Source organism: Nomascus leucogenys, chromosome 6 (genome assembly GCF_006542625.1).
Source record: "Nomascus leucogenys isolate Asia chromosome 6, Asia_NLE_v1, whole genome shotgun sequence".
Taxonomy (NCBI): Eukaryota; Metazoa; Chordata; class Mammalia; order Primates; family Hylobatidae; genus Nomascus; species Nomascus leucogenys.
The window spans coordinates 34,330,301-34,358,076 of NC_044386.1; the positions used below are offsets into that span (position 1 = coordinate 34,330,301).

Here is a 27,776-nt window from a genome sequence, read left to right on the forward strand (position 1 = left end):
ACATTTTCATTTGCCCATTTGTTTACCTGTCTTATTTTGCTTTTCTGGACTGACAGTTCTGTGTAAGCAGAGTCTTTGTTAATAGTTCTTTTATCATTAATCTAACCCAGTGTGTGGTATGTGATTAAATAATTAATGTTTGTTAAGTGAATGTTTAGTGAGTAAATGAAGGTATTAGTTCATTCTCACACTGCTATGAAGAAATACAGAAGACTGGATAATTTATAAAGGAAAGAGGTTTAATTGACTCACAGTTTCACATTTCTGGGGAGGCCTCAGGACACTTAAAATCATGGCAGAAGGCAAAGGAGAAACAGTCACCTTCTTCACAGGGTGGCAAGACAGAGTGCGACATGCAAGCAGGGGAAATGTCAAATGCTCATAAAACCATCAGATCTTGTGAGAATCACTCACTCTCAGGAGAACAGCATGGGGAAACCGCCCCCATGATCCAGTTACCTCCACCTGGTCCTGGGAATGTGGGGATTACAATTCAAGATGAGATTTTGGGTGGGGTCACAGCCGAACCATATCAATGAAGAAATGAATTAATGTTAAGTTAGTGTTATTAGATCTCCATAGTTGCACTAGAATAGACTTTAATTCTGGTTGCCTGCACTGGTAACTGTACTTCAGTGATTTCTGCGAGAAAATAGCACTCATTTTCAAGCTTCTTTTTGGCAGTCCTTACTGTCTTCCCCCAGCATCAGCAACTTTGTAGCAGATCTTTGTTATTGGGTAGAGGTTTTATTATGGCTTATAGTTGTATGTGACCTTAGCCTGGAAGGGTTGCTTCTGATTTGTAAATCATTTGAAATCTCTGTAAGGATGTTCATCAGATAGAATTGCTCATATTATTTTAGATATATTTGCCATCATTGTTGTTATTGGGAGTAGACCACAGAGCCTGGGAAATAATCCTTTGATTGGTTTTCAAAATTAAGCCAAAACCAAAAAATGGTATGTTTTCCTCTCTTCCATTAGGACTGTAGCTCTTGTTATGAATTCTGGTAATAAATTACTTCATTGAAGTCAAATAGTTTATGAGGTTCCTTGGCAGGAAAATCTTGAAAATATTTTACTGTTATAGCAAATTTCACACTAAGCTATATTTCAAAAAGTCATTAGTAAAAGTTCTGGAAAAAGAACAGTCACCATCAAGTGATATGCTACCAAAAGATGGATTGCTACTATTTTAGATGATTTAGCTGTGCCAGTTATATGGGATTTTTATGAGTTATGCCATGCATGACTTCCAGTAAAACTTTGATTTTAAATGTAAACATTTATTTAAACGGTTAATTCACTCCTAATATAAATACTAAGTTGTGTGTCCTTGTAAATTTTTTTAAGTGTTAGAAATTGTCTATATATAGGCACATTCTGCATTGAAATAAATGAAATAATTTTCATCCTATCTTTTTGGTGACAGTATTTCTATTTGCTGAGTGATGAAAAAGTAGTTATGAAATGAGGTATAAACTATGATAGATTCTTCTGTAAGTAGAACATTTCAAGTATTATCTTGGTTCTTCCAAGAATATTTAGCACTTACAGATGAGTTTTCATTATGTTCGACTGTGGTCAGCTGCAAAGGGAGTAGTGACTGAGATTATTCAGTGTAGGAATAGTCTAGAATTTGACCTTTAAATTGTTTTGGAATTTATGTTCAAATATTGATATCTCTGAAAGAGGTATGTGCAGCACTTTCCACAGTATAGTAAACAATACAGTAATGTCTTTGTCTTGAAAAAAAAACTGCAAATTCCCCAACTGTTTCTTTACAATCTAAAACAAAACTACCTTTATTTCTGTATTGTTGCAATCTTCAATCTGCTTTTAGTCTGGGATATAATAATTTGGTCTTAAAAGGTTTTCAGCTTTTGAAAATCTTAGTTATCTCTTGCCTCTCTCCAGGCTGGCCTGATGTGATAGCACCTGCTTTTCTTTATGGACATAATCATTACTCTAAAATTTGAAAGTTAATTAAAAATTACAATCTAGTGTGATGAACAAGGTAGACAGTGGGCCATTTATTCATTTCTAAAACCTCTCTGTGTGTGTATTTATGTCTGCCATATACCAGCTTTTTTGTGCATAGGGGATCCAGAGATGATAAATAGATATAGTCTTTGAGAAGCTTATATTTTGCAGTTTGATAAGGGGGTGGTGGTGGGGGAGATAGGTAAAAAATTACAATGTATTGTTATAAGTTCTGTGATTAAGATAAGGAAATGCCATAGAAATGCATAGGAGGGCCATTTAACCCAGAGTTTGAAATGTTGAGAAGTGCTTTGACCAGCTGGTCACATCTGAATTGAGTTTTGAAGGATGAATAAAAATTAGCCATGTAAAGAGGAAAAGAAGCCTGGAAAAACACTAAGATGATGTGACCAATATAGAAGGTAAGCCTTGGAATAAATAGTGGCTATCATTTATTGAGCTCTACCATGTGCCAAACTCTGTTAGGAGTTTGAAACCACTTACTTCACTGTAACCGGTGGGGCAGGTGCTATTATTCATAGTTTGCAAATGAAACTGAGAGTCATAACTTTGCTCAAGTCATCACATGATTAATTAATGGCATTGCTAGTTTAAAAAACTCTAGCGTTTCTGGCTTTTTCTGCAGGCTATTTCCTCCCAGCAAAGGACAGTTTCAAGATGGAGGAGATAAATAGTTACCATGCTGTTGAAAGTTCTTGTATGTAGATTAAGTTCTGTAAAGTGTGCAGAGGGATTTATAGTGACTTGTTTGTTCATTTAGAACTATTTACTGAGAGCCTCTTATGTGCCAAGATCTGTGCTAAGAATTAGGAATAAAATGATAAATGCCAAAATTGAGGTAGAGGGTGAAAGAAAGTGGGGACACCGAGTGAAGCCATAGTTTGAAAAAGCTGGATTGCAGAAGAGAAGATAACGATTGAGCAATAAATTTTATGGTAAGTATTAATACTCTGTTTATATGCTGAAGAGAAAGAGCTATAGCAGGGGAAAGATTGAAGATATAAAAGAAAGAGCTGTTAGGTCACATGTTTAAGTACATGGTGAGATGATTCTTGAATTTGTAATAGACATATAATATTAGTAGGATTAGCCTGCTCTTGAGTAATGAGACTTGAGTAAACAATGAAACCTCTGATTTAAATGATCACTGTAACCTCTTATGTCTGATTTATGCATTCCTCTTTACTGTCCCTCAGTTGTTCTGCCCATACTCCTGTCTATCATAGCATTTATTATACTGAAGTAGAGTCATTGATATCTCCCTGTTAGACCATATGCTTCTTGTGTGGGAGGGATGAGAAGAGACCGTGTCTGCTGCCACCTAACAACTGGTATAATCCCACTTCAGTAAATGCTTATTGAACCAATGAATCAGTGAATGATTTGGAGTTTCTTATTTTTACCATTTTTGAACAATTTTCTTTTTAACTTTGAAGGGTTAAAAGGTGTATAGTTACCCTGTGAAGGTTTTGTTGTTTGTTAGAAATTAAGTACTTAACACTTTAAGATATGCCCCAGAATAGATAAATAGAGAACTTTAAAAATTTTCGATGTTGAAAGGACCTTGTTGGTTATTTTTTAGGAAAATCTGTAATTATTATTTTATACATAGGTTATAATATGCTTAAAAATAATTTTTGATATTAAAGTAAGGTAAGCAGATATCGACCTTTTTGCTCCTCTTGATAAGCTGTGATTTAAAGGAAAAATAAATTTCTAATTTTTCTTTATGAATTATACTATTAAGAACTACTGATTTATTTTTACATTTGGATTAAATTAAAATTTCAATTTATGTTGACAATAAGAGATAATTTTGTAGAACCTAATGAGTTTCTTAGGTTTATCCTTTTAGAGATTTAAAATCAGTTTATCATCAGAGACCCATTGTAGTGTATCTAGAAGTGTAGAAAAAAGATACTCTCATACTTTTTTGCTGTTTTTTTTTAAGCTTTGTGTTTAAAAGCCAATGATACAATTAAAAAAAATTGTATTTCCTGTGAAATGTGGTGTGTAGTTCCCCACAAATATGATATTTTACAGTTAATGTCATGGGGTTTTCTTGTTTCAGAATCCTGTTCACAAGATTCCTGACTCACATGAGATAACGCTGAAGCATGGCACTAAAACAGTAAGTTTAAAAATCTAGTTTTTTCCCCTCTCAAATTACAGGGCTGTCATGGAAAAGTGAACTGATAAGATACATTTGTATTAAGGCTAATTATACAATCAACTGATGACATAAAAGCTATAGACGTTAAGGAAAAATAGATTACTTTTATGTTCAGTCAAAATAGCCATTTCCTTTTAGTTAAAATAGGAACACTTATTGTCACTGTTATTGTTGGCTTTAAAAATCTCTTGTTTTTAAATATAGGAACATTATAAGTGGAAGAAAGAAATGAAACTCAAACACAATTTTGCTTTTTATGGTGTGGGAAAGTTTCTTATTACCTTTAGCTTTACTTCTGTATCAGTAAAAGGCATAAATTTGTTCATTTTTCAGATGAATGTTGAGATAAGAAATGAACTTTAGTTACTGTGGCTCTAAATGTTTATTAATACATAGTTTACAGATTGCATGTTTATATTGTTATATTTGCTTACGATTGAGTAATCTAAAATATTTAAAGATGAATAATATAAAATATTTGAGATGTAAGGTGAAATCATTGTATCTTATTGCAAAGCCACTAAAAAGTAGTAGTTAAATGAGTGAAACATTCATATGAAACGAAAAAAATTATCTTTCCCTTTTCAGTGAAACTACTTTTTTCTAATTGACATGTAAAGAAGTAAGAAAATACATCCCATAATAAGAGGGAAATATCAATCAGTAGAGATAGACCCAGAAATGATATAAACAGGGTCATTCTTACAGTTTTTTCTTTTGAAAATATTGTTTTCATAAAAATATTTATGTTAAATATAATGGGTTTATTGTTATTTTAAGTGAAATGGAAAAGATGTAAAAATCTCTTAGTTTTAACCTCTAGTGGAAATAGTGATACATATAACTCACATAAACAAAACCTCTTTGGAGTCCTCATTCGTTTTTTTTGAGACGGAGTCTCGCCCTGTCTCCCAGACTGGAGTGCAGCGGTGTGATCTCGGCTCACTGCAAGCTCCGCCTCCTAGGTTCATGCCATTCTCCTAGATTGTATATTGAAAATGCTGAATTATTGTAATTATTTGTAAGATTTTTACTTGTACACTAAAGCAACTTAGTTTATCTTACGGAATTGCAGTGATAGCTATTCTGAGTACATGGTTGATGATTTGGGACAAAATTGTCAAATAGATTTAAAGTATTTTTCTTTATTGCAAAAGAATTAATATAGTAACAAAGTCTAATAATATAGAAGGCACCATCCATTCCCACTTTTCAGAAGTAACAATAATTGGTGGTTTGTGCTTCCAAGGCCTATAACATAGGGGGTGGGATTAAAGAACAGAAATGGGGGTTATAATTGACCATATGTCATTTTGCTCCAGTCATTTTATTTTATTTTTTTAAAACCAGGTGTCTGCTTTGGGTCTGGATCCCTCAGGTGCCCGTTTGGTGACAGGAGGATATGACTATGATGTTAAGTTTTGGGATTTTGCTGGAATGGATGCTTCTTTTAAGGCATTTCGATCCCTTCAGCCCTGTGAGTGGTATGTATTCACTTACTTAATATCTTCATATTTGAGTTAATATCTTCACATTGGAGGACAGTGCTGTTGGCTTTGGAATCCCATCTACAATGATTTGTATCAAAATACATTACGTTTATATGACTGTATACTGCCTTCATAATTTAAATGAAGTAAAATGAGCCTTACATTTCTTTTGTTTCATAAACTTATATTTTAGGCTGGGCGTGGTGGCTCACACTTCTAATTCCAGAACTTTAGAAAGCTGAGGCAGGCGGATCACCTGAGGCCTGGAGTTTGAGACCAGAATGGACAACATGGCAAAAGCCTGTTGTAAAGCAAAAGCCCGTTAGTAGAGAACTGAAATTACAAAAATTAGCTGGGCGTGGTGGTGCATGACTGGAATCCAGCTACTCGGGAGGCTGAGGCAGGAGAATTGCTTTAGCCTGAGAGGTGGAGGTTGCAGTGAGCCGAGATTGTGCCACTGCACTCCAGCCCAGCAAGAGAGAGAGACTCTGTCTCAAAAAAAATTACAAAAGGCCAGGCGCAGTGGCTCATGCCTGTAATCCCAGCACTTTGGGAGGCCAAGGTGGGCGAATCACCTGAGGTCAGGAGTTCGAGACCAGCCTGTCTAACATGGTGAAACTCCATCTCTACTAAAAATATAAAAACAAGCCAGGCAGGCCGGGCGCGGTGGCTCATGCTTGTAATCCCAGCACTTTGGGAGGCCGAGGCGGGCGGATCACGAGGTCAGGAGATCGAGACCATGGTGAAACCCCGTCTCTACTAAAAAGACAAAAAATTAGACAGGCGTGGTGGCGGGTGCCTGTAGTCCCAGCTACTCAGAGAGGCTGAGGCAGGAGAATGGCGTGAACCCGGGAGGCGGAGCTTGCAGTGAGCCGAGATCGCGCCGCTGCACTCCAGCCTGGGTGAGAGAGCGAGACTCCGTCTCAAAAAAAAAAAAAAAAAAAAAAACAAGCCAGGCATGGTGGCTTGTGCCTGTAATCCCAGCTGCTTCGGAGGCTGAGGCAGGAGAATCGCTTGAACCCTGGAGGTGGAGGCAGCAGTAAGCCAAGATTGCGCCACTGCACTCCATCCTGGGCGACAGAGCAAGACTCCATCTCAAAACAAAAAAATTAAAAAAACAAAAAAAACTTTGTTTTAAAACATTCCAATTAATCCTGAGAAATGAGAAATTAACATATGTTAAGTCATTAACCGGGTACCAATCCATTTTGTACTGTTTAGGTATGGTCGGCTAGCATTATGTTAGAAAGGGCCTTCCATTTTGCTACAGTGAGCCAGCCTTTCTCTTTTTTTTTTTTTTGAGACAGGGTCTGGCTCTGTTGCCCAGGCTGGAGTGTAGTGGCGAGATTTTGGCTCACTGCAACCTCTGCTTCCTGGGCTCAAGACATCCTCCTACCTCAGCCTCCCAAATAGCTGGGACTATCGGTGTGCACAACCATGCCTGGCTAATTTTTGTATTTTTTTTGGTAGAGATGGGGTTTCACCATGTAGTCCAGGGTGGTCTCAAACTCCTGATCTCAAGTAATCCACCTGCCTTGTCTTCCCAAAGTGCTGGGATTACAGGCATGAGCCACCGCGCCTGGCCCATAAGCCACTCTCTTTTCTGTTTTTGACCATATCTGATCTTTTGGCATACTGCTTTCTTATGGTATCATTTAACTCAGCGGTCCCCAACCTTTTTTGCACCAGGGCCTGGTTTTGTGGAAGACAGTTTTTCCACTGACTAGGGGTAGTGGGGAGGTCGGGGTGGTGGGATGGTTTCTGGATGAAACTGTTCTATCTCATATCATCAGGCATTAGATCCTAATAAGGATTGTGCAACCTAGAGATCCCTCGCATGCACAGTTCACAGTAGGGTTCGTACTCCTATGAGAATTGAATGCCATTGTTGATCTGACAGGAGCTGGAGCTCAGGTGGTAATGCTCGCTCACCCTCCCAACACCTGCCGTGCACCTGGTTCCTAACAGGCCACAGACTGATACCAGTCCTCGGCCTGGGCTTTGGGGACTCCTGATTTAACTTATTTCTTTATCTCCTCTCCAATATTTCCTATGGAATATCAAAGGCTTTATCGTAATTATATTGTATCACTTCAGATGGCATGTACTGTCTAGTTGTTTCACTGTTAGTGACTAGAAATTAAGGTATATCCCTTGATTAAGGTAGTGACATCTGATTCCTTCATTGTAAAGTTAATATTTTATACTTGAGATAGGCAAGAACTTCATAGAGAGATAGTTTGGTAATACGTAACTATCCAGATACTCATCATTCTTTCACCTAATGAGCTTAGTGTCCATTGATGATTTCTTCCTGAATTGGTTATGTCACTGAGGGCTACAAATTGGTGATTTTCTTATTCTGTTATTTCATCTGCATTTATTTCCTGGCATCTTCTTAAAGAAAAACTTTTCCATCAATGTTCATTAGGGATATTGGTCTAAAATTCTCTTTTTTTGTTGTGTCTCTGCCAAAATCCTCAATAAAATACTGGCAAACTGAATCCAGCAGCACATCAAAAAGCTTATACACCATGATCAAGTGGGCTTCATCCCTGGGATGCAAGGCTGGTTCAACATACGCAAATCAATAAACGTAATCCAGCATATAAACAGAACCAAAGACAAAAACCACATGATTATCTCAATAGATGCAGAAAAGGCCTTTGACAAAATTCAACAACCCTTCATGCGAAAAGCTCTCAATAAATTAGGTATTGATGGGACGTATCTCAAAATAATAAGAGCTATCTATGACAAACCCACAGCCAATATCATACTGAATGGGCAAAAACTGGAAGCATTCCCTTTGAAAACTGGCACAAGACAGGGATGCCCTCTCTCACCACTCCTATTCAACATAGTGCTGGAAGTTCTGGCCAGGGCAATTAGGCAGGAGAAGGAAATAAAGGGTATTCAATTAGGAAAAGAAGAAGTCAAATTGTCCCTGTTTGCAGATGACATGATTGTATATCTAGAAAACCCCATCGTCTCAGCCCAAAATCTCCTTAAGCTGATAAACAACTTCAGCAAAGTCTCAGGATACAAAATCAGTGTACACAAATCACAAGCATTCTTGTACGCCAATCACAGACAAACAGAGAGCCAAATCATGAGTGAACTCCCATTCACAATTGCTTCAAAGAGAATAAAATACCTACGAATCCAACTTACAAGGGATGTGAAGGACCTCTTCAAGGAGAACTACAAACCACTGCTCAATGAAGTAAAAGAGGATACAAACAAATGGAAGAACATTCCATGCTCATGGGTAGGAAGAATCAATATTGTGAAAATGGCCATACTGCCCAAGGTAATTTATAGATTCAATGCCATCCCCATCAAGCTACCAATGACTTTCTTCACAGAATTGGAAAAAACTACTTTAAAGTGCATATGGAACCAAAAAAGAGCCCGCATTGCCAAGACAATCCTAAGCCAAAAAAACAAAGCTGGAGGCATCACGCTACCTGACTTCAAACTATACTACAAGGCTACATTAACCAGAACAGCATGGTACTGGTACCACAACAGAGACATAGATCAATGGAACAAAACAGAGCCCTCAGAAATAATGCCGCATATCTACAGCTATCTGATCTTTGACAAACCTGACAAAAACAAGCAATGGGGAAAGGATTCCCTATTTAATAAATGGTGCTGGGAAAACTGGCTAGCCATATGTAGAAAGCTGAAACTGGATCTGTTCCTTACACCTTTTACAAAAATTAATTCAAGTTGGATTAAAGACTTACATGTTAGACCTAAAACCATAAAAACCCTAGAAGAAAACCTAGGCAATATCATTCAAGACATAGGCGTGGGCAAGGACTTCATGTCTAAAACACCAAAAGCAATGGCAACAAAAGCCAAAATTGACAAATGGGATCTAATTAAACTAAAGAGCTTCTGCACAGCAAAAGAAAATACCATCAGAGTGGACAGGCAACCTACAGAATGGGAGGAAATTTTTGCAATCTACCCATCAGAGTGAACAGGCAACCTACAGAATGGGAGGAAATTTTTGCAATCCACCCATCTGACAAAAGGCTAATATCCAAAACCTACAAAGAACTCAAACAAATTTACAAGAAAAAAACAACCCCATCAAAAAGCGGGTGAAGGATATGAACAGACACTTCTCAAAAGAAGACATTTTTGCAGCCAACAGACACATGAAAAAATGCTCATCATCACTGGCCATCAGAGAAATACAAGTCAAAACCACAATGAGATACCATCTCACACCAGTTAGAATGGCCATCATTAAAAAGTCAGGAAACAACAGGTGCTGGAGAGGATTTGGAGAAATAGGAACACTTTTACACTGTTGGTGGGACTGTAAACTAGTTCAACCATTGTGGAAGTCAGTGTGGCGATTCCTCAGGGATCTAGAACTAGAAATACCATTTGATCCAGCCATCCCATTACTGGTTATATACCCAAAGGATTATAAATCATGCTGCTATAAAGACACGTGCACCCGTATGTTTATTGCAGCACTATTCACAATAGCAAAGACTTGGAACCAACCCGCATGTCCATCAATGATAGACTAGATTAAGACAGTGTGGCACATATACACCATGGAATACTATGCAGCCATGAAAAATGATGAGTTCATGTCCTTTGTATGGACATGGATGAAGCTGGAAACCATCATTCTCAGCTAAGTATCACAAGGACAGAAAACCAAACACCGCATGTTCTCACTCATAGGTGGGAATTGAACAGTGAGAACACATGGTCACAGGAAGGGCAACATCACACTCTGGGGCCTGTAGTGGGATGGGGGGAGGAGGGAGGGATAGCACTGGGAGATATACCTAATGTAAATGATGAGTTAATGGGTGCAGCACACCAACATGGCACATGTGTACATATGTAACAAACCTGCACATTGTGCACATATAATCTAGAACTTAAAGTATAATTAAAAAAGAAAAAAAGAAAAACTTTTCCTCATTTACTGATGTTATTTGGTTACCCTCAAATATAGTTACTACTGAAGAGACAGGATAAAAGCTTAGTTATCTTTCTTTAATTGCCATTTTTAGCTTAAGGGCTGGTGGTGATAAATGAGTTGTTTGTGTTACTGGTGATGATTTCTTTTTCTTTTTTTAGTATCAGTATTTACGATTTTTAAATTTTCATGTTTCAGTCAATTGCAGTCATTATTCTTTTTGATGTTTAAATTGTCCTAGATTTGTCTAGTAGGAGTCCTTGATTGCTGTATAATTTTGACATGACCTTATTAGTCTTTAAAACTTGACTTGGTTTCTCGCACAACATGATGTAGGCTTCCTGTTACATTCCTTTCCAAGTCCTGGAATCAGTACTTCCCCGAGTAGCCCTCCTTTATTTTTGTGGGAATGGTATTTGGAGACCAAATCTGATTGCTAGGCATGCTCATTGATATTGGGATGTCATTGCTTTTGACCTTTTGATGGAAAGAGGTAGAAACTATAGATGTGTATATATTCATGCATATATGTGTCTGTTTAAATTACAAGGTCACATTGATATTTCTATTTCAATTTCAAAATATTTAGTAAACTTATAAATTTCAGAATATTTTTAAATTTATAGATAAGCTACAAAGATAGTACAGAGTTTACGCATACACTTCACCCAGTTTTTCTTATGGTTAACATCTTATGGTCCATTTGTCACAATTAAGAAATAACAGTAGTCAGTTACTATTAATTAATCTCCAAACTTTATTTGGATTTCACTGTTTTTTTTTCCACTAGTGATTCCTCCGAGATACCACATTACCTTTGGTCCTTATATTTGTTTAGTCCCTGACAGTTTCTCAGTTTTTCATTGTTTTTCATGACCATGACAGTTTTGAGGGGTATTGGTAAGGTATTTTGTAGAATGTCTGTCAATTTGCTTTTGTCTGATGCTTTTCTCGTGGTTAGATTGATATTATGAGTCCTTGGGAAGAATATCACAGAGGTGAAGTGGCTTTCTTATTACAGGAGTACTTCTATCATGTTTTTTTAGGCTCTTCATGGTAAAGTTACTTTTTCCTTTCCTTTCCATATGCCATTCTTTGGCTGCAAGCCACTGAGTACTGCTCAAACTAGAGGCAGTGGAAAAATTCGGCTCCGCTTCCTGGAGTGAGTGGTATTTAAATAAACTTTTTGGTTTTCTTGTGTATTTATTTTGTTGCTCAGCTTGTTTCACCTGTGGTGATTGGGAGCTCTTTTAGTTTGGTCTTTTGTCCCTTTGACATGCCGTCTTTCTTTCGTTTTTGGAAATACTCCATTAATTTTTTTTTTTTTTTTTTTTTTTTTTTTTTTTTTTTTTTGAGACGGAGTATCGCTCTGTCGCCCAGGCTGGAGTGCAGTGGCTCTATCTCGGCTCACTGCAAGCTCCGCCTCCTGGGTTCACGCCATTCTCCTGCCTCAGCCTCTCCGAGTAGCTGGGACTACAGGCGCCCGCCACCACGCCCGGCTAATTTTTTGTATTTTTTTTTTTAGTAGAGACGGGGTTTCACCGTGGTCTCGATCTCCTGACCTCGTGATCCGCCTGTCTCGGCCTCCCAAAGTGCTGGGATTACAAGCGTGAGCCACCGCGCCCAGCCAATACTCCATTAATTTTTGATACTACAGGATGCTCCAGGCCGGGCGCAGTGGCTCACGCCTGTAATCCCAGCACTTTGGGAGGCCGAGGTGGGCAGATCACCTGAGGTCAGGAGTTCAAGACCAGCCTGGCCAACATGGTGAAACCCCGTCTGTACTAAAAATACAAAAATTAGCCGCCCATGTTGGTGGGTGCCTGTAATCCCAGTTACTTCAGAGGCTGAGGCAAGAGAATCGCTTGAACCCGGAAAGTGGAGGTTGCAGTGAGCTGAGATTGTGCCATTGCACTCCAGCCTGGGCAACGAGTGAAATTCTGTCTCAAAAAAAAAAAAAAAAATAAATAAATAAAATAAAATGCTCCAGGCTATAGATGCTTGTATTTTCCCTGCCCCAGTTCTAGAATCAGTTCTTTTCCCCAGGAGAAGTATATTAGCAAATAAGATCTAGGTTCTTTATTATTATTATTATTTTTACTATACATTTAAGTTCTGGGATACATGTGCAGAACGTGCAGGTTTGTTACATAGGTATACATGTGCCATGGTGGTTTGCTGTACCTATCAACGCATCATCTACATAGCTATTTCTCCTAATGCTGTCCCTCCCATAGCCCCCCACCCCCTGACAGGCCCTGGTGTGTGATATTCCCCTCTCTGTGTCCCTGTGTTCTCATTGTTCAACTCCCACTTATGAGTGAGAACATGTGGTGTTTGATTTTCTGTTCTTGTGTTAGTTTGCTGAGAATGATGGTTTCCAGCTTCATCCAGGTCCCTGCAAAGGATATGAACTCATCTTTTTTTATGGCTGTGTAGTATTCCATGGTTTATATGTGCCACATTTTCTTTATCCAGTCTATCATTGGTGGGCATTTTGGTTAGTTCCAAGTCTTTGCTGTTGTGAACAGTGCTGCAATAAACATACGTGTGCATGTGTCTTTATAGTAGAATGATTTATAATCCTTTGGGTATATACCCAGTAATGGGATTGCTGGGTTGAATGGTATTTCTGGCTCTAGAAGATCTAGGTTCTTAATATGCTCATTGCTCCTGGGATGTCACTGCTCTTAGGCTAACTCAGCTGACACGGCTAGGAAATATATGCATATATATCACACTAACCTATGTATATAGTATATAGTATTTTGTATCTCTCTACATCCACGTTAACCTGAACACCAGTTCATACTGATGTTCTAATTCTAATCCAGCACTATGTTGATTTATTCTAACCTTTCTGCTTTTTTGTATCATCACTTTCCAATGGTGCGAAACCTAGCTTCCACTGTCCATTTACTTACTTATTCAGCCTCAGTATACATGTAAAGCAATTTAAGAATTGTTAATTGTACGCGTGTTCCAATTTAAATTTAGCATTACAGAATTTTTCTTAATGTCTTTTAATTTGATATTCAAATTAAAAGATAGAAGTCATTTATAAGAAAACACTTACTGGTCAAGGTGTTGGCAAAGTTTTTTTTATAAAGGGCAAGATAGCATTTTAGGCTTTACAGGTCACAAATGGTCTTTGTTAAATTTATCTGTATGTGTATATGTTTTATGTGTGTGTGTGTGTGTCTGTGTCTATGTGTGTGTTTGTGTGAGTGTATACATTTTCTTTTTGTTGTTTTTTTGAGATAGAGTTTCGCTCTTGTTGCCCAGGCTGGAGTGCAATGGCGTGATCTTGGCTCACCGCAACCTCCACCTCCTGGGTTGAAGCGATTCTCCTGCCTCAGCCTCCTGATTAGCTGTGATTACAGGCATGTGCCACCACGCCTGGCTAATTTTGTATTTTTAATAGAGTCCGGGTTTCTCCATGTTGGTCAGGCTGGTCTCAAACTCCCGACCTCAGGTGATCTGCCCATCTTGGCCTCCCAAAGTGCTGGGATTACAGACGTGAGTCATTGCCCCTGGCCTACTTTTTTCAAGAAAAGACAGTAAAATCTGATTTGATGCCTTTGATCTTTGGTTAAGGAAGAAAATCTTTTTCTAGCTGTAATTTCTGTTTGATTGAGTATTCCAAGGGTCATCACTTGATGATTCCAGTAGTTTAAGAGTGCTGTCCAATATAACTTGCAGTGGTAATGGAGCTATTATGTATCTGTATCATCCAGTATGGTAGTCACTCATCACATGGGGTTACTGAATACTTGAAATGTGTTTAGTAATTCTAAGGTACCTCTAGACATAAAAATATGTGGCTTAAGTTCAAAAACAGGAATGCTACTACCAAAAACTCACTAAAGTTTAATGCAGATTTTTAAATGAAGAAAAAAGTGAGGCCAGGTGCAGTGGCTCACGGCTGTAATCCCCACACTTTGGGAGGCCGAGGCAGGCGGATCACGAGGTGAAGAGACTAAGACCATTCTGGCCAACATGGTGAAACCCCGTCTCTACTAAAAATACAGACATTAGCTGGGTGTGGTGACACCTGCCTGTTGTCCCAGCTACTAGGGAGGTTGAGGCAGGAGAATCGCTTGAACCTGCAAGGCAGAGGTTGCAGTGAGCTCAGATGGCGCCACTACACTCCAGCCTGGCAACAGAGTGAGACTCCATCTCAACAACAACAACAACAAAAAGAAAAAAAGAAAAAAAGAAAGTGAAACATAAGTATTTTTATATTTATTTTCCCCTTCAATTTCATTCTCTTTATTTTGTTGGATCATTGTTCTAGTTTCTGATTGTAACACCCAATGTGTATGTTAATGATCGCTGCTTATGTTTTGCCAATTGCAAATGTGGTGAATGTACAGTAAATTCTCATTCAGCTGATACCTGTTGAATATGGGAGAATCAAACTCTCATATGCCATTAGAAGCCTTTCTTTATTTTGACACTGATTTTTTTTGAAATAGAGTTTGTCTCATGTTGCCCAGGCTGGAGTGCAATGGCATGATCTCGGCTCACTGCAACCTCCACCTTCCAGGTTCAAGCAATTCTCCTGTCTCAGCCTCCTGAGGAACTGGGATTACAGGTGCATGCCACCATGCCCAGCTAATTTTTGTATTTTTAGCAGAGACGTGGTTTCACCATGTTGGCCAGGCTGGTCTTGAACTCTTGACCTCGGGTGATCTGCCTGCGTCGGCCTCCCAAAGTGCTGGGATTACAGGCGTGAACCACCATGCCCCCGCCTGACATTGATCTGTTAACTTTTTAAATTATGTTTTTCACCCAAGTGAGAATCCACACATGCCTATAACTCAGCTAAATTCCCCCACATCTTCTTGTCACTGATCTGTATTATTCCTATATTATCCACAAAGATAACTCGAGGGAGTTTGTTGACTGTCTTGAAGATATGGAAACATAGTATGATGTTTTCAAACCATCTCCTCACCTGGAATAGCAAACATCAGAATTTGTCTGAGATCCAAGAGGCAGTGTCCTGGTGAGTAAGTGGATATCAAAGAGCAGTCACATGCAGAGAACACCCCCATAGCTATTCAGGAAGGGAGATAAAAGTCCAAGTCTAGGAGTGAAGCTGAGGTAAAGTGTTCTGGATTTTGGGCATCTCGGACGAATTTCTCCAGAAGAGCCCTTTGGTGCTGTAGTATTCTTAGCTTCTTTCTCACTCACCTAGCACACTTTAAAAAGACTGACATTAGGTGTTTTTTTCTTGGTCTACCAGTATAAAAATTGAATTTAAAAAAATGCTTTTCTTTTGTTGTTAAGCACAGTTTATTATTTGATATACATTATTTGCCTGAATATATTTTTCCTTCTTGCCGAGACCAGCTCTCTCAGGGAGACCCTAACCCAGTGGCACTAGAGGAATTAAAGACACACACAGAGAAATATAGAGGTGTGAAGTGGGAAATCAGGGGTCTCACAGCCTTCAGAGCTGAGAGCCCCGAACAGAGATTTACCCACATATTTATTAACAGCAAGCCAGTCATTAGCTTTGTTTCTATAGATATTTGATTAACTAAAAGTATCCCTTATGGGAAATGAAGGGATGGGCCGAAATAAAGGGATGGGTTTGGCTAGTTATCTGCAGCAGGAGCATGTCCTTAAGGCACAGATCGCTGATGCTATTGTTTGTGATTTAAGAATGCCTTTAAGCAGTTTTCTGCCCTGGGTGGGCCAGGTGTTCCTTGCTGTCATTCTGGTAAACCCACAACCTTCCAGAGTGGGCGTTATGGCCATCAGGAACATGTCACAGTGCTGCAGAGATTTTGTTTATGGCCAGTTTTGGGGCCAGTTTATGGCCAGATTTTGGGGGGCCTGTTCCCAACACCTTCTCATTGACATTTTCATGGTAAAATTATGTAAACTATATGTAATAGCCTTTTACTTAATTTCCTGGTTTTTGCTTCCCTCTGTAACTGTCATCAAGTTACATAATTTTAAAATTTTATCTTATTAAGATCCAGTGACCTTCTCTTGAGTCATGTCTCAGCTCAGATGTCAGCTCCTCAAAGAGACCTTTCCTCACCATCCTGTCAAAAGTAGCTCCTCTCCCACCTCTCCACTGTCACCCACTCTACCCATTACCCTGATTTATTTCTTTTATAGCACTTACAACGATCAGAAATGATGTGTTTTTCACATTTGTTTACTTCTATTCCAGCACCTAAAACAGTGTTTGGGATATACTTGGAACTTATTATTCATTAAATAAGTCATACAATAATAGTGTTTCATAAATTTTTTTTTTCAGTAGTTTTCTGTTGAGAAATAGAGCAGAAGACTATTTTCAGCAAGGTGTACCCACCTTTTGGAAAAGAAAGGAAGCTTAAGGATTTCTTTTTCTGGAAGATCTGAAATCTTTGGCTTACACCCTATCAGTTCAGGGCAAGTAAGGAACAGTTTTTGAAATCACTGACTCTGCACTATAAGTGACACCTTGAGCTACAGGCTTAAGGCTGATCTGTTTAGCTTTTTTTTAAAAACAAAAATATGGTATGTATTCTGAAGATAATTGAATGGTGAGTTTCATTGCATCTTATGATTTCCATTCATTTTATATTAAAAGTGATTGCCACTGAGCAAATTTCCATCTGTTCAAATGGTATTTGTAGTTCTTGCTATGTATGAACAGTTACTTGATTAAAGAGTTTCAGAGTTCAAATAAATAAAAAAAGAAAAAACAGATACCTACTGTTCTGCATTTCTGAGTCAATCCTAGATTCTGAAATTTAAAAATTTCTGTTACTGGAAATCAGAATGGATGAGTCAATGCTATAGTCATTAAGTGTTATACACTGTCTTCTCTGCTAATTTAGCTGAGCTTGTGCCATAACTATCAGTTTTAGTGGGATGAGGGGGAGATTACTCGCCTAGATTTTCACTGAAGTATTTTTCCTCCTCTTTCTTTTTTATAGCATATTAGTTGATGTAAAATTTAATTCTACAACTAAGTATAACTATAGACTTAATGTGCATAATGGAATGTGAGCATGGATTTTGACTTATAAAAATCTGAATTCGAATTATGTCTTGGCTTGTTCATTTGCTATATGACTTTAGGCATGTCATTTAATCACTTTGACCCTTAGTTTCCTTGCCTGTAAAATAGAATTAATACTACCAGTTTTTTGGTGTTCTGATTGATGATTAAATGAAATAATGTATCTATTATAAAGTGCATGGCACAGTGCCTGGCACCTAGTAAAGCATTCGGTAGATAATAACTCACCTAGTATTTATTTATTTATTTATTTATTTTTTATTTATTTATTTTTTTTGAGACGGAGTCTTGCTCTGTCGCCCAGGCTGGAGTGCAGTGGCGCAATCTTGGCTCACTGCAAGCTCCGCCTCCCGGGTTCCCGCCATTCTCCTGCCTCAGCCTCTCCGAGTAGCTGGGACTACAGGCGCCCGCCACCACGCCCAGCTAATTTTTTCGTATTTTTAGTAGAGACAGGGTTTCATCGTGGCCTTGATCTCCTGACCTCGTGATCCGCCCGCCTCGGCCTCCCAAAGTGCTGGGATTACAAGTGTGAGCCACCGCGCCCGACCACCTAGTATTTATTTAAATGAAGGAATATCAGTGCACAGATTCTTAAGGTGATATCTCTCATGTCTTTCAAGTATTACTTCCCATTTCTGACTTTTTCTTAGTATTGTAACATTGGATTTTACCTCTGAAAAATCAGACTACTATTTAAGACTATCGCCTGTCCTGATTTCTTTCTTTCTTTCTTGAGATAGAGTCTAGCTCTGTTGCCCAGGCTGGAGTGCAGTAGCACGATCTTGGTTCACTGCAACCTCTGCCTCCCAGGTTCAAGTGATTCTCCTGCCTCAGCCTGCTGAGGAGCTGGGATTAAGGCACGCAACCATGCCTGGCTAATTTTTGTATTTTTAGTAGAGATGGGGTTTCACCACATTGGCCAGGCTGGTCTTGAATTCCTGACCTCAGGTGATCCTCCTGCCTTGGCCTTCTAAAGTGTTGAGATTACAGGCATGAGCCATCGCGCCTGACCCTGATTTGTTTTTTGGGAGTATAGGCTATTTAGCTTTGGCTCTCTGTTATCTGTTCTCCATTTACCTTTTTCTCTCTCTGGTCCAGTTCTCTTTATCTTTTTTTTTTTTTTTTGCTACAATTTGTGAAAACTTCTTAAGCCAATTCACTTTACTAATTTTCTACTCTTTTAATGAACTTTTTAAAAGTCACATTTATTCAGGTATAATTTACATTTAGTAAAATTTATTCTTTTTACTTGTACAGTTCTATGAATTTTGAGAAATGCATACAGTCATAGTCATACACTATGATTATCCTCCAAAGTTCCCTTTAGCCCCTTTGCAGTAAGTCCCTCCTTCTGACCCCCAGGTAACCACTGATCTGATTTTGCCTCTGTCAGTAGTTTTGTTCCCTTTTATAGCTGTGTGGTACTCTTTTGTATGACTATATTACATACAGTTTGTTTATCTCTTTAGCAGTTGATAGACATTTGGCTTTTTTCCAGTTTTTAGGTTTGAGGAATAAAGCTTCTATAAATACTCTGTACTGTAGAGGTCATTTTTGTAGACAGGTGTTTTTATTTCCCTGGGTCAGTACCTAAGTGTGAATTGCTTTGTCATATGGTATGTGAGTATTAACTTTATAGGAAACTGCCTGACTTTTTAAAAATGCCGTATCATTTTGCTTTCTTAGCGGCAATGTGTAAGAGTTGTAGTTAATTCATATCCTTACCTACAATTGGTATTGTCAATATGTTAAATTTTAGCCATTCAGTTGGGTATGTAGTGATATGTTATTGGGTTTTAATTTGAATTTCCCTGATGATTAGTGATATTGAGCTTATATGTCTTCTTTGATGAAGCGACTATTCAAAATCTTTTGCCCATTTTAAAAACTGGGTTGCTTTTCTTGGATTGGTTGGTAAAGTTCTTTATAAGATATGTGTGTCACAAATATTCCAGTCTGTTGCTTAGATAGAAAGAGTTCCATAAATATTTGTTAAATAGAAAAAGTAGTTTCCAAAAAAATTCCACTTTTGTAATATATAATTTATGTATTTGTGTTTTTTAGTTACTAGGGAAAGTTTGAGAGGTTATGTCCTAGAAATGGAAGTGTATTATGTGGGGGTATTGGAGAACTTTCATTTTATATTTCTATATGACATAACAAAACAGCATGAATTACTTTTACAATTTAAAAAGATATTTTACACTTCAGAAAACAAAGGACATCAAAAACAAAAGACAAATTATAAGCAAAACATTGTAACACAGATTGAAAGCAATGGGCTACTATCCATAATACAGTTTCTGTAAATAAAGAAAGGGATATTTGAAAACTAAAACTAGCCAAAGGAAATGAATTAATAGGTAACAGCAGAAGAAATACAAATAGTCAATAAACATAAAGATATTCAGCTTCATTAATAAAGAAGGAAAAATTAAAGTGCCAGTGAGGTACTATGTTACCTGTAAGATTGGCAAAAGTGAAGAGAACATATACCATCCAATGCGAGAAGGCTAAGGTGGGGGTGTAAATGACCAGACTTTTTTTTCCGCATAACAATTTGATAATGTCTTTCTTTTTTTTTTTTGAGACAGAGTCTTGCTCTGTCGCCTGGGCTGGAGTGCAGTGGCGCAATCTTGGCTCACTACAACCTCCACCTCCTGGGTTCAAGCAATTCTCATGCCTCAGCCTCCCAAGTAGCTGGGAATTCAGGCATGCACCACCATGCCTGGCTAATATTTGGATTTTTAGTAGAGATAGGGTTTCACCATGTTGGCCAGGCTGGTCTCCAACTCCTGACCTCAAGTGATCCACCTGCCTTGGCCTCCCAAAGTGCTGGGATTACAGGCCTGAGCCACCGCACCCAGCCAATATATCTTACTCTAATGTAAACTGTAAACTATGATGGCAAGATTTGGAGAAACAAATACTGTCAGGCATGGTGGGAGTGTAAATTGGCACTGTCTTATAGAGGGCAATTTGGCTTTCTCTTCCAAATTACAAATGCATATACCCTCTGACCAAGTAATCCACTTTTAGGAATTCCTCTAACAGATATATCCACATATGTGGAAATGATCAGGAACAAGTTTATTTATTATAGCATTATATATAATGATGACACGTTTTCTTGAATTTTTTTTCAGCACAAAATAACAGTCTGATAATATGTTCTTTTTCCTTTAAAAAAAAATTCCACAGCTATATTCTTTGTCTTTTTATCTTAGAACAGTACAGACTGTGACCAGTGGCTGAACTCTAGTCCGTGGCTTGTTTTTGTGTGACACTTGAACTAAGAATGATTTTTACAGTTTTAAAGGATTGTGAAACAAACCCCAGAATAATGAAGAAGAATATGATACAGAGATCATATATGGCTTGCAAAGCTTCAAATATTTATCTGGTCCTTCACATAAAGTTTGCTGGCCCTACTGTAAAAGCTCTTCACAACCCCTTATTATTTTGGTCTTCTTATTTACTCTCTCTGCCTGAAGTCTCACTCTGTTGCCCAGGCTGGAGTGCAGTGGCGCCATCTCCACTCACTGCAAGCTCCGCCTCCTGGGTTCACACCGTTCTCCTGCCTCAGCCTCCTGAGGAGCTGGGACTACAGGTGCCCACCACCACACCTGGCTAATTTTTTGTATTTTTAGTAGAGACGGGGTTTCACGGTGTTAGTCAGGATGGTCTTGATCTTCTGACCTCGTGATCTGCCCGCCTCGGCCTCTGAAAGTGCTGGGATTACAGGCGTGAGCCACCGCTCCCGGCCTGTATGCTGTATTTTTAGGAAAGATAGTAGGTTTTTGACTATATATCTTTGTTTTATTAACCCTATATTATCTCTTCCACATTGTTTTTTGTGCCTGCTGCCTAATTTTTGTGACAACTGCCTCTATAAGGGCATCCTTGCTGCTTTGAGAACGAACCGCCAATGGACTTCATGGTTTCTGGGTAGTTTCATATGAGGCTGTTGCACTTTTTCTGGGAGGTGCTTTCCTAATCATTCTGATCTTTTCCTACTAGAAATTTCTGGATAATTTCCAGTTTTCAATAGTCCTTTCATTTATCCCGATTTTATATTTTTCTAGGTTATTTCTTTTGGCATTTGGAGTAGGGAAGTCTGATGAAGTCCTCAGCTCTTTTTCCTTAGAGGTCTTCTATATTTCCTATTTCCAAATTCTTAAGGATTCCTTATTTATATTCTTTTTTTGCACCCTCTGCAGAATCAACCTTATATTGACAAAATATATTTTTACATTTTTGGGTGACATTTACAAGTCCTTAATTAATTTATTAATTTATTAACTTATTTTTTGAGACGGAGTCCCGCTCATTTGCCCAGGCTGTAGTGCAGTGGCTTGATCTTGGCTCACTGCAAGCTCTACCTCTCGGATTCATGCCATTCTCCTGCCTCAGCCTCCTGAGTAGCTGGGACTACAGGTGCCTGCCATGATGCCCGGCTAATTTTTTGTATTTTCAGTAGAGACGGGGTTTCACCGTGTTAGCCAAGATGGTCTTGATCGCCTGACCTCGTGATCCGCCCGCCTCGGCCTCCCAAAGTGTTAGGATTACAGGCGTGAGCCACCACGCCTGGCCCAAGTCCTTAATTTTAAGTCTTGAGTATTTTGGTTAGCAATAATTAAGACATGTACTAAACGTATACTAACTTGTAGTGCATTTGAAATAACATTGCATTTGGCTACCAAGATTTTATACCCCTCAAATAATCTTAGCATTGGAAATAAATTAATAATAATAATTACTTGTTTCAGTTACTGTACTAGGTGTCTTTATGTATATTATTTTTAATCCTCACCCAATTTTATAAAAAGTATTATTTCTCATGTTTTTTTCAGTGGAGGAAACCAGGACTCAGCAAAGTTATGTTAACTAGTACATGAACTCTGTGGTTCAGGAGCATCTCTGTATAGTGCTGCCATGTAGTCTTGTCTCCTCATTTTCCATGAAATAAGGAGACTGAGGCCGGGCGTGGTGGCTCATGCCTGTAATCCCAGCACTTTGGGATGCCAAGGTGGGCGGAACACGAGGTCAGGAGTTTGAGACCAGCCTGACCAACATGACAAAACCCTGTCTCTACTAAAAATACAAAAATTAGCCCAGCGTGGTGGCGAGCGCCTGTAATCCCAGCTACTTAGGAGGCTAAAGCAGGAGAATCGCTTGAACCCAGGAGGTGGTGGTTGCAGTGATCGTGCCACTGCACTCCAGCCTGGGTGACAGAGTGAGACTCTGTATCGAAAAAAAAAAAAAAAGAGACTGAGTCTAGTGAAGCCAGTAGACTTGCTCATCATCACGCAGCTAGTTAGCAGCAGAATGAGGACTTGGATCCCTGAACTCCTGACTCACATTCCGGTGCACTTTTCACTACAGCAGGATACCTTGGCTCCTAAGCCCCAAGTGACAGCCCCAAACAGCTGTGTTTATCTGTCTTGCATGTCCCAGCTTGTTTTGCTAGCTGAGCAAAAACTACTTAAAAGGATCCTCAATCTTCACCTTCCCACTCCCTTCTACTTCTACTCATATACTCCCACTTGCCCCATGAATAACTTCACAGAAACAATTGTGCAATGTCACTAAGCCTTCCTCTGGTGTCAGAGTTACTCCCTGAGAGAGCATTTACTTCCTCATGACTCCGGTTTACTGGGTAGATTGGCTTTCCCTCTCTTCTCTTTGATCGGAATCTTCGTTGTTTAGGCAGGAATTTGAGGAGCAGATGTTATGCCCCTTGAACAGGCCCTTTAATTCTCCTTAGAACTGTGTCTAATGACTCTTAATCCTGTCCTTTTAACTCTGTGGCTAGCAGATTTAAGAGTGAAGTGAGACAGGAATGATGGGCTTGATGCTGAACATTTCATTTTAATGTTGGCAAAGTAGTCTACAGAGAGTACATGACAAACAGTGAGACAGAGGGAAAATGTTAAAAGTGTTCCTATATAGCAGAAAAACAATGTGAATATTAGTGTGGGATCACTGAAATTTTGGGTTTCCCGCCAAATGTAGATAGAACAGTTTGGTTGATTAGTTTGCTAGAGAAATGGAGCCATTGACTGTTTCTACTTTGTCTTAAACTTTTCTATTTTTTAGATTTTCATTTCCCTTTTAAAATAAAAATAAATAATCAGAAGAAACAAAGTGATCTCTTATTTTTCATGGTTACTGGAGAAAATTAGACTTCCCCCAAATGGGAGTAGCATTAACAAGCATATATCCTGTGAACTGATTCATTCTATTCTTTCTTTAGAGACTTTGGTTTAACACTCTGAACTTTCTGATTATCAGATCTCATGTGTTTGCTAATATATAAAATAACAAATTAGACATAATGCCCTATAATTTTCTGTTTGATTAATTACCTGAAATTTGATCTATCAGTCAGTGTTTGATTAGAATAGAGAAATCACATGTAATTTGAACAAGGAAAGATTAATACGAAGAATCGCTAGCTATAACAGGGTTTTGGAGCAATGAGGATTGGCTAGTAAAAAGAAAGAGAACTCTAAGGAATATAAGAATAACAGATGAAAGGAGCATCAACCCCTGGAGTTGAGATACAACATCCAGGGCCTCTGGGATTGAGATCCAGACCCTGTTTGAGGGGGCATGGTTGTGGCTTACTGAATGAAGAGAAGTTGCTGTGGTAGAAATCTGTCTCATCAGAATCACTCTGCTATAATACTGCCTTGTGGAGGTACTGGTGGAAGATACTGGTTGCTGCTGACTGCTGTGCACTTCAGGAGCCTGACAATGGAGCAAACTGCATGGGTGCTGGATCTGGACACTGGAGAAGCTGTGTTGCAGTACAGAAGCCTGCCAAGAGGAGCACACAAGACTCTTGGAAAGAAGAGGAAAATCTCCTCCTCTTACAATGTCGATCTAACATCATGCCAACTAGCAAAGGAAAAATGTTAAAGGGTCCCAGTTCATTTCTGCAGAGCAGACAGGAAAGGATGAATTTGGAGCTGAGAGACAATAAGTGGACAACTGGCACATTTGGTCAAACTTGTAATTTTATATCTTAGATGGACAAATTTAAACACAAGTCCATAGGTGTTTTCCTTACAAGCTTACATTTAAATTTGGGATCCTGGTCAGAATTTTGCTAAGGACTTCATTCTTTCCCAGTGTTTCAGGAAGGATACCATGGGGCCAGAGCCACTTTTCTTTATTGGAAGGTCCTGGGCTGTGGCCCCTTTTGCTTTTCTGGGCTCCTTTCTCATGGGCGTCTGTTTTCGGAGCTTCATTTCCTTATCTGCTTTGACACTTTAATCTTGGACATTGTAGTGAAATGCTTCACATTGTCACACATTCTAATCTCAGAGACCACTCCAAATCTTTTTGAATTTTCTTGGCCATTGGAATCAGTACTCTGGAATCAGTACATTAAGAATGGTTTTTTAAAAACTATCAGCTAGAATTTCAACATTTTAGAAGAAATGGTCAGTATACAGTTGGAGAAGCAGTTTCTAGCTAGTAGTAGCTATGCAGAAAAGCAGTTTTATTGATAAGTATCTGATTTGGATTTAAGAACCAGCTAGGATGAAAAATTCTATTGAGGTCTGGCCAGATAGACATATATTTTATTTTTCCTTCATATTCTGTGTCCAAAAGACAAATTGTCATGAGTTAATTTTTTTTTTTCTGAAGTATCCATTTGTTTCTCAGCTTTGGAATTAGAGGTGTAGAAAATAAATGAGACTCAACAGCCTAAGATTTTGTTTAAAAAGATGTTCTTATTTATTTATTTGTATTAAAAAAATTTCTAAACTTTTTTTTTTTTGCAAGAAACTGTATGTCAACATTTTCATTTTTGATAGATAAATTTTATATTTGGGATTTTGATTATTAAGTTGTTTCTCCACTAGAATTCCTTATGGATATTTGTAATAATCTCTATTTAATGTGTTTAATTATTTGCTTTCCATTTATATTTATTTTGGGATTTCTTTTTTAAGAGAATGGCACCTGTGACAGCATACTGTTAATATTACCCTTGTATCGTACTTTACCATGCCATCTCTGAAGAATATTACAGACCATTTTGGAGCATGGTGAATAACAAATTTTTACCTTGGGAGTTCACTTGAATAGTCATTTTTATATTTGTGACTGCAGGTCACTTTTAGGGGCTGTACTTTCTTAGTACTGGTAGCATTATTATCCAATGGACTTTTATAGCTTTCATTAGGTTTTCTTTTGTTTTTGTTCTTTAAAGAACATTTTACTTAACTTAGTATTTCATTTTTCGTCTGTATTATGAGGCAGTAAGAGTCTTCTGTTTTTCCAAAGTTGAGACTGCTTTATGTTTATTTCATATGGTCCACAGCTGTAGTGTTCAATACATTAGCCACTAGCCACATGTGGTTATTTAAATAAGATAAAATAACAATTGGCCGGGCGCGGTGGCTCACGCCTGTAATCCCAGCACTTTGGGAGGCCAAGGCGGGCAGATCACGAGGTCAGGAGATCGAGACCATCCTGATTAAGACGGTGAAACCCCATCTCTATTAAAAATACAAAAATTTAGGCGGGCGTGGTGGCGGGCACCTGTAGTCCCAGCTACTCAGGAGGCTGAGGCAGGAGAATGGTGTGAACCTGGGAGGCAGAGCTTGCAATGAGCTGAGATGGCGCCACTGCACTCCAGCCTGGGCGACAGAGCGAGACTCCATCTCAAAAAAAAAAATTAAAAATTAAGTTCTTTAGTTGCACTAGCCATATTTCAAATACTTGATGGATACATGTGGCTAGTGGCTAACATAATGGATAGCACAGATATAAAACATTTCCTCGTCATATAAAGTTCTATTGGATAGTGCTGATCTGTAGCTTATGGGATGGTATCTTAGTCTGCTTCAGCTGCTAAAACAGAATACCATAAATTGGATAGCTTAAACAGTAGATATTTTGACCAGGCGTGGTGGCTTATGCCTGTATTCCTAACACTTTGGGAGGCCAAGGCAGGTGGATCACTTGAGCTCAGGAGTTTGAGACCAGCCTGGGCAGCATGGCAAAACCTTGTCTCTACAAAAATTAGCTGGGCATGGTGGTGCACACCTGTAGTCTGAGCTACTTGGGAGGCTGAGGTGGGAGAATTGTTTGAACCTGGGAGGCGGAGATTGCAGTGAGCCATGATCGCACCACTGTACTCCAGCCTGGACGACAGAGTGAGACTCCGTCTCAAAAAACAAAAAACAAAAAACAAAAAATGAGATATTTCTCACAGTTCTGGAGGCTGGAAGTGCATGATCAAAGTGTTGGCAAATTATGTTTCTTAAAGAGGGCCTGCTTCCTAGATTGGAAATGGCAGTCTTCTCTCAGTATCTCACATGGTAGGGAGAAAAGCAGCTCTAGTGTCTCTTCTTATAAAGGAAGTAATGCCACCATAGGGGCTCTATTCTCATGACCTCATCTAAACCTAATTCTCTCCTAAAGGCCACGCCTCCCAATAGCCTCACTTTGGGGGTTAGGGCTTTATCATATGAATTTTTTTTTTTTTTTTTTGAGACGGAGTCTCGCTCTGTCACCCAGGCTGGAGTGCAGTGGCACAGTCTCGGTTCATGCCATTCTCCTGCCTCAGCCTCCTCAGTAGCTAGGACTAAGGCGCCTGCCACCACGCCCAGCTAATTTTTTGTATTTTTAGTAGAGATGGGGTTTTATCATGTTAGCCAGGATGGTCTCGATCTCCTGACCTCGTGATCCATCTGCCTCGGCCTCCCAAAGTGCTGGGATTACAGGCATGAGCTGCCGCGCCTGGCCTATCATATGAATTTTGAGGGAACACAAACATGCAGTCTGTAGCAGATGGTAATAGGCTCATATATTGCACTTGTTGATGTAAATCTGATAGGTTTCTTTCTCTCCAAGGACAGATTTTTAAATATTTAACAATACCAATAATTTTTCAGGTTCTGTGAGAATTTTATAATTTATAATTTCCAAACTTAATCTATCATCTATTTTGTCCTAACAATTACAAATATATTTTTTATTTCAGATTATATATATTCCTACCACATGGAGATAATTACTGCTTTAAAAAATTTTATTTATTTTTTTCATTTTATTTCACATATTGACATTAAATTTTTATTGACACATAAT

General features: G+C 38.6%; 1 protein-coding gene across 2 annotated transcripts in view; it reads left to right on the plus strand.

The window, feature by feature from the left end:
• Window positions 1-27,776, plus strand: part of WDR70 (WD repeat domain 70) — a 381,591-nt gene that overhangs the window by 54,561 nt on the left and 299,254 nt on the right. For both annotated transcript variants that reach the window (XM_030813996.1, XM_030813997.1), the window contains exons 6-7: window positions 4,076-4,135; window positions 5,528-5,661. In XM_030813996.1, the coding sequence (XP_030669856.1) occupies window positions 4,076-4,135; window positions 5,528-5,661 (194 nt within the window). The remainder of the gene's footprint in view (window positions 1-4,075; window positions 4,136-5,527; window positions 5,662-27,776) is intronic.